The sequence below is a fragment of the Gadus macrocephalus genome, chromosome 21, assembly GCF_031168955.1.
Source record: "Gadus macrocephalus chromosome 21, ASM3116895v1".
NCBI lineage: Eukaryota > Metazoa > Chordata > Actinopteri > Gadiformes > Gadidae > Gadus > Gadus macrocephalus.
The window spans coordinates 1838491-1855623 of NC_082402.1; the positions used below are offsets into that span (position 1 = coordinate 1838491).

The window sequence follows — 17133 nt, forward strand, 5'->3', positions numbered from 1 at the left end:
GGGGGAGCGGGAATCGTGGCTGCAGATTGCGACATGCGACCGGACAGAGGACTACAATCGGGTGTCTTTGCCATACTGCCCTTTCCATACTATTTATTGGGACTTACTAAATGTTTTTCTGGTTTGGTAGTTAGTGTGGAAGTCTGGGTGTTGGAATATCTCTCTCTCTCTCTCTCTCTCTCTCTCTCTCTCTCCCTCCCCCCTGAACTTTGAACCGTGGGGTGAGTGTGTGGGCGGGCACTGACCCGCGGAGCGAAGGACTTAACTCCACTTCAGAGTGGACAGAACAGGACTAGACCTCGAGACCAGACCGCTGAACCCCCAGAGTCCTCTAGACCAAAGACCTCCAGGCCAGACCGCTGAACCCCCAGAGTTCTCTAGACCAAAGACCTCCAGGCCAGACCGCTGAACCCCCAGAGTCCTCTAGACCAAAGACCTCCAGGCCAGACCGCTGAACCCCCAGAGTCCTCTAGACCAAAGACCTCCAGGCCAGACCGCTGAACCCCCAGAGTCCTCTAGACCAAAGACCTCCAGGCCAGACCGCTGAACCCCCAGAGTTCTCTAGACCAAAGACCTCCAGGCCAGACCGCTGAACCCCCAGAGTCCTCTAGACCAAAGACCTCCAGGCCAGACCGCTGAACCCCCAGAGTCCTCTAGACCAAAGACCTCCAGGCCAGACCGCTGAACCCCCAGGGTCCTCCCGACCAGAGGCTAGACCAGGGACCCAGAGACACCAGGGACCCAGAGACACCAGGACCAGGACCAGGACATGGCCCAGAGACCAGCCGCGGTCTCCTCGTCCGCCGCCCGGCAGCCAGACTTCATCCACCTGAACGACCTGGCCAGTGACACGGCCGGGGGGAAGGTGAGGACCGGGCCCGGGTTGGTGGGGGGGGTTAGTGTTCAGGGTTGGGTGTTTTGCGTAGGGTGTAGTGTGCAGAGTGTAGGATGTAGGGATCAGTGTTTGGGGTTAAGTGTGTTTTATTTGGAATGTAATGTGTTGAGTGTGTAGTGTTTAGAGGGGTTCAGGATATAGTGATTAGTGATCAGTGTATTGTGTTAAGTGTGTTGTGTTTGGTGGAGTTCAGGCTGTAGTGATTAGTGCTCCGGGTTAGTGTATCGTGTTTGGGGTTAAGTGTATTTATGGAAGTAAATCTGTGCCATCGGGTTTTGAATATAAAAACACATTGAATTATAAGCACTGAATATTTATGCATTGAAATAACCTATCTGAATTTTTTGCCTCTGAATTTAACTCTTTACATTTTCAATATATCATATTCACCTTCATTTTTCAATGTTAAAAAATTCAATGTTAAAAAATTCAACGTTAAAATATTCAACTCAAATATTTTCAGTGTCCAGAAATTCTGTCCGCCAAAGTCACTATCAAAATTCAATGTACGAAATTCAGTGTTAACATCCGGAGACCCAAGAAAGAGCAATCGATCCTAGATGCTAGATCGCGGTCAAACGAGTGGTCGCGTCATTCGGGTCAGAGGAAAAAACTAACAACCACAACGATGGAGTTTGGGGGATTTATCAATGTTTATTTTGAGCTTGGCCTCAAATATTCGGACATCAAATCAATACTTGCCAGTAGGCACGCCTTCCACATAAGTGAGAGACATCTGAAGAGGATACTGTGAGATAGGGGACACTCTCGCCGCAAGGCGTAGGCTACTCTGACCTGTCGGTCCTGGTGGATTTTATTAGCGACCAACTGCAGTAGCCTACTCTGGACAGCTTCACGGGTACCGATGGATGTACGCTAAATGCAGGGAGCATCGACTGCGTGTGAGGAAAGAGGATGTGCGGTTGTTGTTGAAAGAGCTCGATCCCAGAGGAGTGTCACGAAGGGCGAGACGTCTCAGACGACGAAACTAACTAGTTAATAATATAGTGTACATAATAATACAACTAGTATTACTTTTCTTACCCTGACATGTTTTGATTGTAAATGTTCCTGCAGTCTTCTTCTAAATGTCACATGTTGCTGTGGTGTCAAGACAGCTGATTTTATACAGGTTTGGTTTCAGGTTATCCTACTTGAACCGGCAGGACGACCGCACCCCCTGCTGTATACAATCAGCTGTCTTGACACCACAGCAACATCATGTGACATTAAGAAGACTGCAGGAACTTGTCATGGTATGAAAAGTAATACTAGTTTGATTGCAAGAATAATTAAGTCAATTGTTCTTGAACAAGTACAAGTATTAATTCATTAAGTTTTTCATCTAGCTCATGTGGCCAGTGAAAAATATGGAGAAAAAAATCAGGAAACAGCACTAAACTTGTTTGGCAATTTTTTGTTTATTCAGAGTTCTTTTATTTATTCGTTCTCTCAGTATTTGAAACGACAGGTTGTAAATGCACAGATAATTTCAAAATGCTTTTCTGTCGGTAACATGTCAATATTTGTACTGATTGGCCATCAGAAGTTCAGAGTTCGATAGATGCATACATTTTTTTGGTCCCATCATTTGAAATCCAATAATATTCTATCATGAAAGACTCAGAATAAGTATTCACATTTAGTTACTGAAGCCAGTTCCCTTTTTTGTTAAATACAATTCTAACTGAAAAAAGTGATACATTTGTTAAAAGTAAAGTTCTGAAATTGATACACATTTGATTTACTTTTTACAGGCTTTGTCTATAAAGCCCCCCCTCATTTCTGTGTTTCTAAACTATCGTTTAAAGGAATATAACATTTGCCAAAAGCTAGAGATGTTGAGCTATGACTTTAAAGGAAACTTATAAAGGAAAAGGACAGCAAGGTGAATTACTTATGTGACCAAAGAATCCTGCCACTTCGAAGCTCAACACAAGACACAACTAAATACGTCTGACCTACACACATGCCCTGATGGCCTCTCTGAGGTGCATGTACAAATTCACTGCCTGATATGAATCTGTTGCTAGAGTGAGATTGGACTCAGCCATAAAGATGTTGCATAGTTCATATAGATCTGGATCACACGGTTTGGTCTGGCGAAAGATACATTCATTTTTGCAGTTGAAAATCATAATCTTCAATTGGGGAAAGGAAGTCTCTTGTCCCATAGAGTTCAGGTAATGCAAACATCACGTTCGGCCGACCGCTGGGGACGTTAAGGTTTTTCGATGGCCTGATGGTGTGTGTGTTCCAGACCTGTGCAGTGTCATCCAACTCATCCTGTTAAAAGCAAGAATATAAAAACAGTCAATACATTAAGGAAGAACTATAAATGCATATCCAGGGCTGTTCGCTTATTTTTTTTAAGTGGAAGCACTGGTGCCAGCAAGCACAAAAATTCAGTAGCATAAAAATAAATTTTGTAGCACAGTGTGAACTTGCATAACCATAACCCTTGCATTTCACTCTAATTACCTTTGAGCATGTCATCTTGGTCCATTGGCCCATAGAACAATAATATTAATATCTATATCTGTATATTGTTTATCTATACACATAATTATCATAATAATGATAAACATTTTTAGAACATTTCCTTTTAATTAAAACCAAACTTTATACATTGAACACAGCCTATTCAATTTATTACTATACATATTTCTACAATCTAGGATAAATTAAATAGATTGTTGTGAATGTTTTTGGAGTAGTTCTTCCATGGCTTATTTCAAAATGTGTCTATATAGGCTACTGTTGACTGCTCTCAGCTCTCTGCAGCTGAAGGACAAGATGTGTCCAGCCAAAGTGGCGGGTGGACTCAATAACTTATGACTACTTTACCCAGTTTGGCGAGTGTTAATTTTGAGCCCTCTAAGCAGTGTTGTGCATCACTTATGGAAGTAAATCTGTGCCATCGGATTTTGAAAATAAAAACCCATTGAATTCTAAGCACTGAATATCTATGCATTGAAATAACGTAACTCAAAATAAAATGTTTGTATTATTGGATATTTTGAATTATCAGCTATTGCATATATAAACCCATGCATAATCCCATTCACAAATATATACAAGTTTTAACAATACTTGCTACACTTTTGTAGTTGATGTTATTTATTTAGTTTAATTGATTATTTATGTTTTTTCTTGAAGTGCTATTTTTTTTCATTGCATACATTGCACATACTGTACCCCTGAAATATTAAATATATACGTTATAAAACAATGTACATGGGGTGAGTAGTGGTGTAAAATAACGTGATTCTGCAGTGGGAGCATTATTTGATAGAGCCAATTGGTCTATCCACATACTGTGCAACGTGCGATGGTACAGTAGGTCAGGGTTAGCATGAAGGAGACAACATGCGAGATTCTCCTCACGGTACTTTTATGCCGCTTTTCCACTGCATGGTACCAGCTCGACACGACTCGACACGACTCGACTCAGCTCGCATTTTTTGCGTTTCCACCGCGGTACCATGGTATCTGGTACCTGAAGTGGCTGCTTTTTCTAGTACCTACTCGCTCTAGGTTCCAAGCGAGCTGAGCCGATGCTAAAAGGTGACGTCGGCAGACGGCCGGCGACTGATTGGCCAGAGAGTGTGACGAAGTCACGAGAGCGACATGGCAACCATGCTGGTAACATCCATAGCAGCGCCGCAGCCAACATGTTCCACTTCTCCAACTTCTTCAACATGCCAGCTAATAATAGTAATGCGATCGATGTCCTCCATTGTTGTTATGTGGGTTCTGTCCATGTGTGGGTTGCGTATGTGTTGTTTGCGTCGCGTACACAAATACGTCACGGCCCTTTCGCGCAGCCGACCCCGCCCACGTCCAGGAGGTACTATTTGCGGTGGAAAAGCACCCGTGCTGCTACCGTGTCGAGTCGTGTCGTGTCGAGTCGTGTCGAGTCGAGCTACATGTGCGGTGGAAAAGCGGCATTAGTATACTATAAGCTTTTGACCATACCACACCAGGTCTCCACGGCACTATATTTAACACACAGATGGAAAGTCCGGGATTCCTGCCTACAACAAATCAGTAACTAAATAACTCATATTAGAAAGGGAGACTTCGATCGTATACAGCTGTTTATTCTAGCCGAGCGAAAGAGCACGCACTTCTTCACTGTACGTGAAGAAGAGGGAGGCGCCACCTAGTGGCGCTACATATTATAAACCTGACTGTTACAACTGTACCCCTGAAATCTTCAATAAAGACGTTATAAACCAGCATCAAAATATGCCCGTTGACTTGTGGCTAGCCTAGTCTCCAATGATAAAGAACACCAAGGCTAACTTGGGAATCAGGCTCTATGTCCAAAATTCCGAACTACCCCTATTTTTCAATTCGACGTCCTTCTTATAAGTGTCCGTTAGTATTGTCCATTGCTGAATCTTACAGAAACAACCCATATGAATGGCATATATATATATAGAAAAATGTACTCACCGAAGCACTATTACTGCTGCTGTTGCCGTTGGACATGGCAAAATCTGTTTTGCCTTCCCGCGTGAGAGAGTCAGGTATCCAACGACGCGCAGTGCGCACTAATTTGACCGCGATCTAGCATCTAGGATCGATTGCTCTTTCTTGGGTCCCCGGATGTTAACACTGAATTTCGTACACTGAATTTTGATGGTGACTTTGGCGGACTGAATTTTTGGACGTTGAAAATATTTGAGTTGAATATTTTAACGTTGAATTTTTTAACGTTGAATTTTTTAACATTGAAAAATAAAGGTGAACATGATATATTGAAAATGTAAAGAGTTAAATTCATAGGCAAAAAATTCAGATAGGTTATTTCAATGCATAAATATTCAGTGCTTATAATTCAATGTGTTTTTATTTTCAAAACCCGATGGCACAGATTTACTTCCATATGTATTGTGTTAAGTGTGTTGTGTTTAGAGGGGTTCAGGATATAGTGATTAGTGATCAGTGTATTGTGTTAAGTGTGTTGTGTTTAATGGAGTTCAGGCTGTAGTGATTAGTGCTCCGGGTTAGTGTATCGTGTTTGGGGTTAAGTGTATCGTGTTTAAGTGTGTTGAGGGTTAGGATGTAGTGAATAGTGTTCCGGGTTAGTGTGTTGAAGGCGTGCTGTATCCTTTAGGAGCCTCAGTGTTTAACGACTCATCCTCTCAGGTCGTCTTTGCCACTGATGAGTGGTTCGCTCCCGCGGCCAATCTACTGAAGGTAAACACGCTACAGACGCGCTAAAGACACGCTATGGACACGCTGCAAGCCACCGACACGCTACAGACAAGCTACACGCTACAGACACACGACACGCTACAGACACACCACAGGCACGCTCTCAACACGCTACAGACAAGCTACACGCTACAGACACGCTATGGACACGCTGCAAGCCACCGACACGCTACAGACAAGCTACACGCTACAGACACACGACACGCTACAGACACACCACAGGCACGCTCTCAACACGCTACAGACAAGCTACACGCTACAGACACGCTATGGACACGCTGCAAGCCACCGACACGCTACAGACAAGCTACACGCTACAGACACACGACACGCTACAGACACACCACAGGCACCCTCTCAACACGCTACAGACAAGCTACACGCTACAGACACGCTATGGACACGCTGCAAGCCACCGACACGCTACAGACAAGCTACACGCTACAGACACGCTATGGACACGCTGCAAGCCACCGACACGCTACAGACAAGCTACACGCTACAGACACGCTACACGCTACAGACACGCTACAGACACGTTGTCTGTAAATCATTACAAAATGCCGTTGGTGTTCTTGCTGTAACCGGAAGTGATGCTGAATGGACTTCCTGTCTGTGAGTGACAGCGGGACCCCCCCAGGTTCGAGGCGTCGGCCTTCACAGAGTTCGGGAAGTGGATGGACGGCTGGGAGACCCGGCGCAAGAGAACCCCCGGTGGGTACGAGGGCGGCCCCCCACTGGGGGTACGAGGGCGGCCCCCCTGGGGGTAGGAGGGCGGCCCCCCTGGGGGTAGGAGGGCGGCCCCCCACTGGGGGTAGGAGGGCGGCCCCCCACTGGGGGTAGGAGGGCGGCCCCCCACTGGGGGTAGGAGGGCGGCCCCCCACTGGGGGTAGGAGGGCGGCCCCCCTGGGGGTAGGAGGGCGGCCCCCTGGGGGTAGGAGGGCGGCCCCCCACTGGGGGTAGGAGGGCGGCCCCCCACTGGGGGTAGGAGGGCGGCCCCCCCCTGGGGGTACGAGGGCGGCCCCCCCCTGGGGGTACGAGGGCAGCCCCCCACTGGGGGTACGAGGGCAGCCCCCCACTGGGGGTACGAGGGCGGCCCCCCACTGGGGGTACGAGGGCAGCCCCCCACTGGGGGTAGGAGGGCGGCCCCCCTGGGGGTAGGAGGGCGGCCCCCCACTGGGGGTACGAGGGCAGCCCCCCACTGGGGGTAGGAGGGCGGCCCCCCTGGGGGTAGGAGGGCAGCCCCCCACTGGGGGTAGGAGGGCGGCCCCCCCCTGGGGGTACGAGGGCGGCCCCCCCCTGGGGGTACGAGGGCAGCCCCCCACTGGGGGTACGAGGGCAGCCCCCCACTGGGGGTACGAGGGCGGCCCCCCACTGGGGGTACGAGGGCAGCCCCCCACTGGGGGTAGGAGGGCGGCCCCCCTGGGGGTACGAGGGCGGCCCCCCACTGGGGGTACGAGGGCGGCCCCCCACTGGGGGTAGGAGGGCGGCCCCCCCCTGGGGGTAGGAGGGCGGCCCCCCACTGGGGGTACGAGGGCGGCCCCCCACTGGGGGTACGAGGGCGGCCCCCCCCTGGGGGTAGGAGGGCAGCCCCCCCCTGGGGGTAGGAGGGCGGCCCCCTGGGGGTAGGAGGGCGGCCCCCTGGGGGTAGGAGGGCGGCCCCCCCCTGGGGGTAGGAGGGCAGCCCCCCCCTGGGGGTAGGAGGGCAGCCCCCCCCTGGGGGGGTAGGAGGGCAGCCCCCCCCTGGGGGGGTAGGAGGGCGGCCCCCCACTGGGGGTAGGAGGGCGGCCCCACTGGGGGTAGGAGGGCAGCCCCCCCCTGGGGGTAGGAGGGCAGCCCCCCCCTGGGGGTAGGAGGGCGGCCCCCCACTGGGGGTAGGAGGGCGGCCCCCCTGGGGGTAGGAGGGCGGCCCCCCCCTGGGGGTAGGAGGGCGGCCCCCCTGGGGGGGTAGGAGGGCGGCCCCCCCCTGGGGGTACGAGGGCGGCCCCCCCCTGGGGGTACGAGGGCGGCCCCCCCCTGGGGGTAGGAGGGCGGCCCCCCCCCATGGGGGTAGGAGGGCGGCCCCCCCCCATGGGGGTAGGAGGGCGGCCCCCCCCCATGGGGGTAGGAGGGCGGCCCCCCCCCATGGGGGTAGGAGGGCGGCCCCCCCCCATGGGGGTAGGAGGGCGGCCCCCCCCCATGGGGGTAGGAGGGCGGCCCCCCTGGCTTCTCGGGTGTTGTGTTGTGGTGTTGTGTTTAATAAATGGATTTTCGACCAATCACATCGCTCTAAATAAGTTATTTCTCTCCGACCAATGCGATCCCTCGAAATATCTATATTCTTTCGACCAATGTGGTCACTCAAAATGAATAACTTTTCTCCCGACCCACAAGATCGCTTGAAATAAATTACTTATTTAGACCAATGAGTTAGCTTGAAATATATGTTTTTTTGAGACCAAAAAAATTATTGTTGTGTTATATTGTGTTGTTTTGTGGTGTTGTGTTGTCAGGTCATGACTGGTGTGTGGTGCACCTGGGCGTTGTGTTGTGTTGATGTTGTGTTATATTGTGTTGTTTTGTGGTGTTGTGTTGTCAGGTCATGACTGGTGTGTGGTGCACCTGGGCGTTGTGTTGTGTTGATGTTGCGTTATGTTGTGTTGTGTTGTGGTGTTGTGTTGTCAGGTCATGACTGGTGTGTGGTGCAGCTGGCCGTTGTGTTGTGTTGATGTTGTGTTATATTGTGTTGTGTTGTGGTGTTGTGTTGTCAGGTCATGACTGGTGTGTGGTGCACCTGGGCGTTGTGTTGTGTTGATGTTGCGTTATATTGTGTTGTGTTGTGGTGTTGTGTTGTCAGGTCATGACTGGTGTGTGGTGCAGCTGGCCGTTGTGTTGTGTTGATGTTGTGTTATATTGTGTTGTGTTGTGGTGTTGTGTTGTCAGGTCATGACTGGTGTGTGGTGCAGCTGGCCGTTGTGTTGTGTTGATGTTGTGTTATATTGTGTTGTGTTGTGGTGTTTTGTTGTCAGGTCATGACTGGTGTGTGGTGCACCTGGGCGTTGTGTTGTGTTGATGTTGTGTTATATTGTGTTGTGTTGTGGTGTTGTGTTGTCAGGTCATGACTGGTGTGTGGTGCAGCTGGCCGTTGTGTTGTGTTGATGTTGTGTTATATTGTGTTGTTTTGTGGTGTTGTGTTGTCAGGTCATGACTGGTGTATGGTGCAGCTGGCCGTTGTGTTGTGTTGATGTTGTGTTATATTGTGTTGTGTTGTGGTGTTGTGTTGTCAGGTCATGACTGGTGTGTGGTGCACCTGGGCGTTGTGTTGTGTTGATGTTGCGTTATATTGTGTTGTTTTGTGGTGTTGTGTTGTCAGGTCATGACTGGTGTGTGGTGCAGCTGGCCGTTGTGTTGTGTTGATGTTGCGTTATATTGTGTTGTTTTGTGGTGTTGTGTTGTCAGGTCATGACTGGTGTGTGGTGCACCTGGCCGTTGTGTTGATGTTGTGTTATATTGTGTTGTGTTGTGGTGTTGTGTTGTCAGGTCATGACTGGTGTGTGGTGCACCTGGCCGTTGTGTTGTGTTGATGTTGCGTTATATTGTGTTGTTTTGTGGTGTTGTGTTGTCAGGTCATGACTGGTGTGTGGTGCACCTGGGCGTTGTGGGCGTGGTCCACGGCGTCGACGTCAACACCTCCTTCTTTACAGGAAACCACGCCCCCTACATGTCTGTCCAGGGAGCCTGTCTGGGTAGGTCGACTAACCTGGTCTGGTCTAGTCTAGTCTAACCTAGTCTAGTCTAGTCTAGGCTAACCTAGTCTGGTCTAGTCTAGTCTGGTCTGGGCTAACCTGGTCTGGTCTAACCTGGTCTGCTCTGACCTGGTCTGGTGTAGTCTGGTCTGTTCTGGTCTAACCTGGTCTGGTCTAGTCTGGTATAGTCTGGTCTAACCTGGTCTGCTCTGACCTGGTCTGCTCTGACCTGGTCTGGTCTGGTCTAACCTGGTCTGGTCTATTCTGGTTTAGTCTGGTCTAACCTGGTCTGGTCTATTCTGGTTTAGTCTGGTTAAACCTGGTCTGATCTGGTGTAGTCTGGTCTAGTCTAACCTAGTCTAGTCTGGTCTGGTCTAGTCTAGTCTAACCTGGTCTGGTCTGGTCTGGTTCAGTCTGGTCTGGTCTACCCTGGTCTGGTCTGGTCTGGTTCAGTCTGGTCTACCCTGGTCTGGTCCGGTCTACTCTGGTCTACCCTGGTCTGGTCTGGTCTGGTTCAGTCTGGTCTACCCTGGTCTACCCTGGTCTGGTCTGGTTCAGTCTGGTCTACCCTGGTCTGGTCTGGTCTGGTCCTACAGGGTTCTGATGTGTGTCTCCTCCCCAGATGCCCCCCCCAGCCTGGTCCTGGAGGGGGACCGGACCGGCACTGCGGCCAGCGACGGCCAGCTGGAGGCGGTCTCCAAGGTAACGGCGCCCTGGTCTCCGTGAGGAGCCCCGGTCCTCAGGCGGGCTCCGGGTCCTTCTGAGGTTAACACGGTGCTGTGATTGACAGCTGCGCTCTGATTGACAGCTGCGCTCTGAGACCTGGAGGGTCCTGGTCCCGGAGTCCGGGCTAAACCCGGGCTACGCAGACTCCTGCCACAACTACTTCAGGGTCACCTGTCCGGACAGGATCACACACCTGCGCCTCAACATGTACCCAGGTACCCCACGTCTGTCTGTCTGTCGTCTGTCTGTCGTCTGTCTGTCTGTCTGTCTGTCTGGTTATATTGAACAGTCTACCAGTGGACCGTACCACCTGGTTATCCATACCAGTCTACCAGTGGACCGTACCACTTGGTTCTGAGGGGTGTTGTGTTGCAGACGGGGGCGTGGCCCGGTTCAGGGTCTACGGCGTGGGACAGAGGGACTGGTCTTCAGTCCCCGCCCACCAGGAGGTGGACCTGGTGGCCATGACCAATGGAGGGGTCTGCCTGGGCTACAGCGACGCCCACTTCGGACATCCCCGCAACATGATTGGTAGGAGCGTGTGCCTCTGAGTGACGTAACCAGCACCAGCTGTCTCAGGAGGAGTAGATAACATCAGGCGCTATTTAATAATCTATTTAATAATCCAACGTGGGGGTTTGAAGTCAGGGGAGAAAGTAAAATAAAATAATTCTAATTGTTAAAAAAGTTACAAATAAAGTTACAATGTGCAACGACGTTTACAAAATATAAGAAATGTGCAGCTCCACACAGTGAGTATGTATGTAGTGGACTGTACCACCTGGTCCGGTCGGGGGTCCTGATACGTGGACTGTACCACCTGGTCCGGTCGGGCGTTCCTGATACGTGGACTGTACCACCTGGTTCGTCGGGGGTCCCGATACGTGGACTGTACCACCTGGTCCGGTCGGGGGGGTCCTGATACATGGACTGTACCACCTGGTCCGGTCGGGGGGGTCCTGATACGTGGACTGTACCACCTGGTCCGGTCAGGGGTCCTGATACGTGGACTGTACCACCTGGTCCGGTCGGGGGGGTCCTGATACGTGGACTGTACCACCTGGTCCGGTCGGGGGGGTCCTGATACATGGACTGTACCACCTGGTCCGGTCGGGGGGGTCCTGATACGTGGACTGTACCACCTGGTCCGGTCAGGGGTCCTGATACGTGGACTGTACCACCTCCTCAGGGCTGGGGCGGGCCGCCAACATGGGGGACGGATGGGAGACGGCACGCAGACTGGACCGCCCCAAAGAACTGAAGGTACACTCTCTAGCTCTCTCGCTCTCTGATTTGGATAAGTTTAGGTGATGTGATATCCAGTGATTTTAGGTGATTTAAAGTGATGTCCGGTGATTTAAGGTCATATATGGTGATTTAAGGTGATGTCTGTTGATTTAAGGTAATGTCTGGTGATTTAAGGGGATGTCTGGTGATTTAAGGCGATGTCTGTTGATTTAAGGTGATGTCTGGTGATTTAAGGTGATGTCTGGTGATTTAAGGTGGTCAGTTTATTTAAGGTGATGTCTGGTGATTTAAGGTGATGTCTGTTGATTTAAGGTGATTTCTAGTGATTTAAGGTGTTGTCTGTTGATTTAAGGTGATGTCTGGTGATTTAAGGGGATGTCTGGTGATTTAAGGCGATGTCTGTTGATTTAAGGTGTTGTCTGGTGATTTAAGGGGATGTCTGTTGATTTAAGGTGATGTCTGGTGATTTAAGGGGATGTCTGGTGATTTAAGGCGATGTCTGTTGATTTAAGGTGTTGTCTGGTGATTTAAGGGGATGTCTGGTGATTTAAGGTGATGTCTGTTGATTTAAGGCGATGTCTGTTGATTTAAGGTGTTGTCTGTTGATTTAAGGTGATGTCTGGTGATTTAAGGTGATGTCTGGTGATTTAAGGGGATGTCTGGTGATTTAAGGTGATGTCTGGTGATTTAAGGTGATGTCTGGTGATTTAAGGGGATGTCTGTTGATTTAAGGTGATGTCTGGTGATTTCAGGTGATGTCTGGTGATTTCAGGTGATGTCTGGTGATTTAAGGTGATGTCTGGTGATTTAAGGGGATGTCTGGTGATTTAAGGGGATGTCTGGTGATTTAAGGTGATGTCTGGTGATGTCTGGTGATTTAAGGGGAAGTCTGGTGATTTAAGGGGATGTCTGATGATTTAAGGGGCTGTCTGTTGATTTAAGGTGATGTCTGGTGATTTAAGGGGATGTCTGGTGATTTAAGGGGATGGCTGGTGATTTTAAGTGATGGCTGGTGATTTAAGGTGATGTCTGGTGATTTAAGGTGATGTCTGGTGATGTCTGGTGATTTAAGGGGAAGTCTGGTGATTTAAGGGGCTGTCTGTTGATTTAAGGTGATGTCTGGTGATTTAAGGGGATGTCTGGTGATTTTAGGTGATGTCTGGTGATTTAAGGTGATGTCTGGTGATTTAAGGTGATGTCTGGTGATTTAAGGGGAAGTCTGGTGATTTAAGGTGATGTCTGGTGATTTAAGGGGATGTCTGTTGATTTAAGGTGATGTCTGGTGTTTTAAGGTGATATCTGGTGATTTAAGGTGATGTCTGGTGATTTAAGGGGATGTCTGTTGATTTAAGGTGATGTCTGGAGCTCTCTGTTTCTGTCCCCTCCCAGGTGGATGGGCGGGGCATCCTGCAGGTTCCAGGAAGTGAGTGGGCGGTGCTCCGGCTGGGTCACGCCGGGGTCATCTCCCACGTGGAGGTCGACACCAATCACTTCAAAGGTACGGTGACATCACTTCCTCTGGCGACGCCATGGTCCATTATTACGAACTGATCTGACTTATCAATAACAATCAATACCAATTCTCCACCCCAGTGCTGATCAATACCAGTGATCCACCCCAGTGCTGATCAATACCAGTGCTGATCAATATCAGTGCTGATCAATATCAGTGCTGATCAATACCAGTGATCCACCCCAGTGCTGATCAATATCAGTGCTGATCAATACCAGTGATCCACCCCAGTGCTGATCAATACCAGTGCTGATCAATACTAGTGCTGATCAATACCAGTGATCCACCCCAGTGCTGATCAATACCAGTGCTGATCAATACTAGTGCTGATCAATACTAGTGCTGATCAATACCAGTGCTGTTCAATACCAGTGCTGATCAATACCAGTGCTGATCAATACTAGTGCTGATCAATACTAGTGCTGATCAATACCAGGGCTGATCAATACCAGGGCTGATCAATACCAGTGCTGATCAATACCAGTGCTGATCAATACTAGTGCTGATCAATACCAGTGATCCACCCCAGTACTGATCAATACCAGTGATCCACCCCAGTACTGATCAATACCAGTGATCCACCCCAGTGCTGATCAATACTAGTGCTGATCAATATCAGAGATCCACTTCAGTGCTGATCAATGCCAGTGCTGGTAATAACAGTGATCAGTTGCGTTACTGTTGTGTGTAGTGTTGAGTAGTGTAGTGTAGTGTACTGTAGTATAGTGTGTAGTGTAGTATAGTGTGTTGTGTGTAGTGCAATATTGTATGTTGTATGTGTGTTGTGTTGTGTAGTAGTGGCGGTTCTAGACACATCTTACTAGGGGGGCCAAGGAGAGGCCAGTGTTTAACCAGAGGGGCACCAAAAAAAGATTAATTAAGAGTTTATAACTTCACCAGACTGTATTTTTTTTCAAACTATCTTAAACTGATGGAGCTTATGCCCTAAATCATCCAAATCATATAAACATTTGTTTTGTACAAGCGTGCAAGAGAGGTAGGGCCATAAAAAATAAAAACTACAGAAAGAAAGTACAACAAACTGTGTCAATGTGAAAAAAACTCCAGGATACAACGAAGTGCAAAACAATGTGCCATTTCCTATTTATTAACTCAGTTTCAGTGTGGACGAACTGTGTTCCCAAGAGGCATGGAGCAGCCAGCAGCAGGCTGGAAACACGTGGTTAACATTGCAACATTGTGTAGCCTTGACCTAGCAAGGACACTGACATTTGGATACTCTGGTTTGATGAGTTTGCTTAGATATGATTAAGTATCTGAATATATCGAGACCAGGCATTTACTAACTTAACTTCAACATCAGTGAGGAACTACAGTAACACGGTTATGTGCAAGAACAACAAGTCACTTACGAAATTACATCGAGAAATCGTGGCTCCTTTCTCCAAGAGTAGTCGCTGAGCTTTCATTCACCGGGCAGCAGCAGTGCGTTGTTTGGGTGCGCCCCTCTAACTTATCCGTGTAGAACGATGCGTCGCATTAGTTCCGTAAAATCAGTAAAATCAAAATGGTTTTATTTGGTCAGCATTGGGGGGTTACAAGGGGGGCCAGGGTCATACTACAGGGGCACGGGCCCCCGTAGACCACCATTGACAGTGATCCACCCCACTGCTGATCGATACCAGTGCTGATCGATACCAGTGCTGATCGATACCAGTGCTGATCGATACCAGTGCTGATCGATACCAGTGCTGATCGATACCAGTGTTGATCGATACCAGTGCTGATCGATACCAGTGTTGATCAATACCAGTGCTGATCGATACCAGTGTTGATCGATACCAGTGCTGATCGATACCAGTGTTGATCAATACCAGTGCTGATAGATACCAGTGCTGATAGATACCAGTGCTGATCAATACCAGTACTCCACCCACAGTGTGTGTGTGTGTGTGTGTGTGTGTGTGTGTGTGTGTGTGTGTGTGTGTGTGTGTGTGTGTGTGTGTGTGTGTGTGTGTGTGTGTGTGTGTGTGTGTGTGTGTGTGTGTGTGTGTGTGTGGTTCTCCCGGGGTTCCACCTGTGGTTCTGTGTTCCTGCTCTCAGGGAACTCTCCGGACTGGTGCCGCCTGGAGGCGTGCTCTCTGACCGCCGGCCAGGAGAGCGCCGCCGCCGCCGCCGCCTGGAACTCTGGGAGCTGGAAGGTTCTGCTGCCCGCCCAGAAGGTCGGTTCCCCCCCACGGTGAACCCCCCGGGTGAAAGGCGGCAGTACTCATGGTTCCCCGCATGTTAGCACGTGGCTAACGTTAGCCTCTCGGCTAGCTTGTGTCAGGAAGCTCGTGGTTCTGAACCGTGGTGGGGGGCTGACTGGTGCGAACTCCAGCTTGAAGGTCCCCGGTTCAATTCCCCGTCGTCCGCCGTCTGCCACGGCATCATTGAATGGTTTAAATGTTCAAAGGTGACATTATACCACCGGGTGCGAGTTTGGTTAGCCGTTACGAGCCGTTTCGAAAATCTGCCTCTTCTGACGTCACAGGTGGGCGTGTCCAGCTAGATGTATGACGGATAGATGAGCAACGTTTGCTACAGTCCACCGGGTAGGCTGGTAGACTAGCACACATCTAGCACACATCTAGGAGGACACGCCCACTTGTGATGTCAGAAGAGGCTGATTTTCAAAACGGCTTGTAACGGCTAATCACACTCACACCTGGTGGCATAATATGTCACCTTAAAGCGTTTTTTATAAGCTTTATATTAACAACGTTCTTGTTTTGGTCCTAATCCCCTCCCCTTTGTGTAGCTCCGCCCCCACCACCGGCATCACTACTTGGAGGCGGAGCTAGCGCTGAAGGAGGCGGTCACTCACGTGCGATTGGTCATCGCTCCGGACGGAGGGGTCAGTCGCCTGAGGCTGTGGGGGCGGGCGACGCCCATCTCGTCTGCCCTGACTCCGCCCACCGCTGTGGCTCCGCCCACCGCTGTGGCTCCGCCCTCCAAACTGTGACCTGAGAACAGGTTTTTATACTCGCCTAGACAAATATATTGAATATATCAAACCCAGAAACATATGTAGACGTTATTGCTGTGTATTTTAGGCTGTGTGTGCAATAGCTTAAAGTGTTTAATGAAGAGCTCCACCTGACAGCTACTCTTCCTCATCACCACCCTTCGTCTTCCTCGGATGAGGAAGGAGCCGGAATGGAAACCGACGACCTCAGGGGACGGACTCTCTCATGCATCACGCAGAACGTGTTGGACCAAGATACCGCGACACGTTATTCGTTGTGTATAACCTCAAACCGTATGTTTCTGTACCGTCGCTGTGAGCTGGTTCTCGTGTGATTGAATATTGCATTTTGTAATTTTCCATAACTGTGGAAAATTGTTCGGTGAATAAATACACACTTTAATACTAACCAAGACTAAGGCTTTTGTTTACTGGAGGCCTTTTCCTGTTTGTGTTTATTTCCTATTTCATTTTACTCCATTTTATTTTTTACATAATGTCTGATACGTAATACAGAGATGGTACACAGGAGGCAACCGTGTGTGTGTTTGTGTGTGTGTGTGTGTGTGTGTGTGTGTGTCTGTGTCCATAAAGTTTCCAGTAGCACAGGTCCAATCACAATATGTCCTTGCTACCCTACATATAATGGTTGATAGATTCCCAGGATTCTCTCTCTCTCCCTGTCTCTGTCTCTGTCTCTGTCTCTCTCTCGCTCTCGCTCTACTGTCGTTGCTATGCCAACGAGTCCGCCTCACCCTTTGACTTGTAATTGAGACATTCAAATATTAACTTGATCAGTTGACTTGAGGTTTGATTCATATCCAGTGTCCAG

The 17133-nt window shown here is 49.5% G+C and overlaps 1 protein-coding gene across 3 annotated transcripts; it reads left to right on the plus strand.

The window, feature by feature from the left end:
• The first annotated feature begins 234 nt into the window (after positions 1-234).
• allc (allantoicase) lies at positions 235-16710 on the plus strand. Of its 3 annotated transcripts, none has more exons than XM_060041321.1 (12): positions 235-331; positions 725-865; positions 6053-6103; positions 6748-6835; positions 9727-9846; positions 10469-10548; positions 10655-10787; positions 10948-11103; positions 11762-11835; positions 13210-13318; positions 15398-15516; positions 16095-16710. In XM_060041321.1, exons 2-12 carry the CDS (start codon positions 770-772, stop codon positions 16296-16298), a joined length of 1230 nt encoding a protein of 409 aa, XP_059897304.1. In that variant the 5' UTR covers positions 235-331; positions 725-769; the 3' UTR covers positions 16299-16710. The 3 variants fall into 3 exon arrangements, with proteins under 3 accessions (XP_059897304.1, XP_059897300.1, XP_059897303.1); XM_060041317.1 differs by lacking the exon at positions 235-331 and having other exon boundaries at positions 560-865; positions 16095-16309; positions 16406-16710; XM_060041320.1 differs by lacking the exon at positions 235-331 and having other exon boundaries at positions 560-865; positions 16095-16309; positions 16440-16710.
• Positions 16711-17133: the final 423 nt, after the last annotated feature.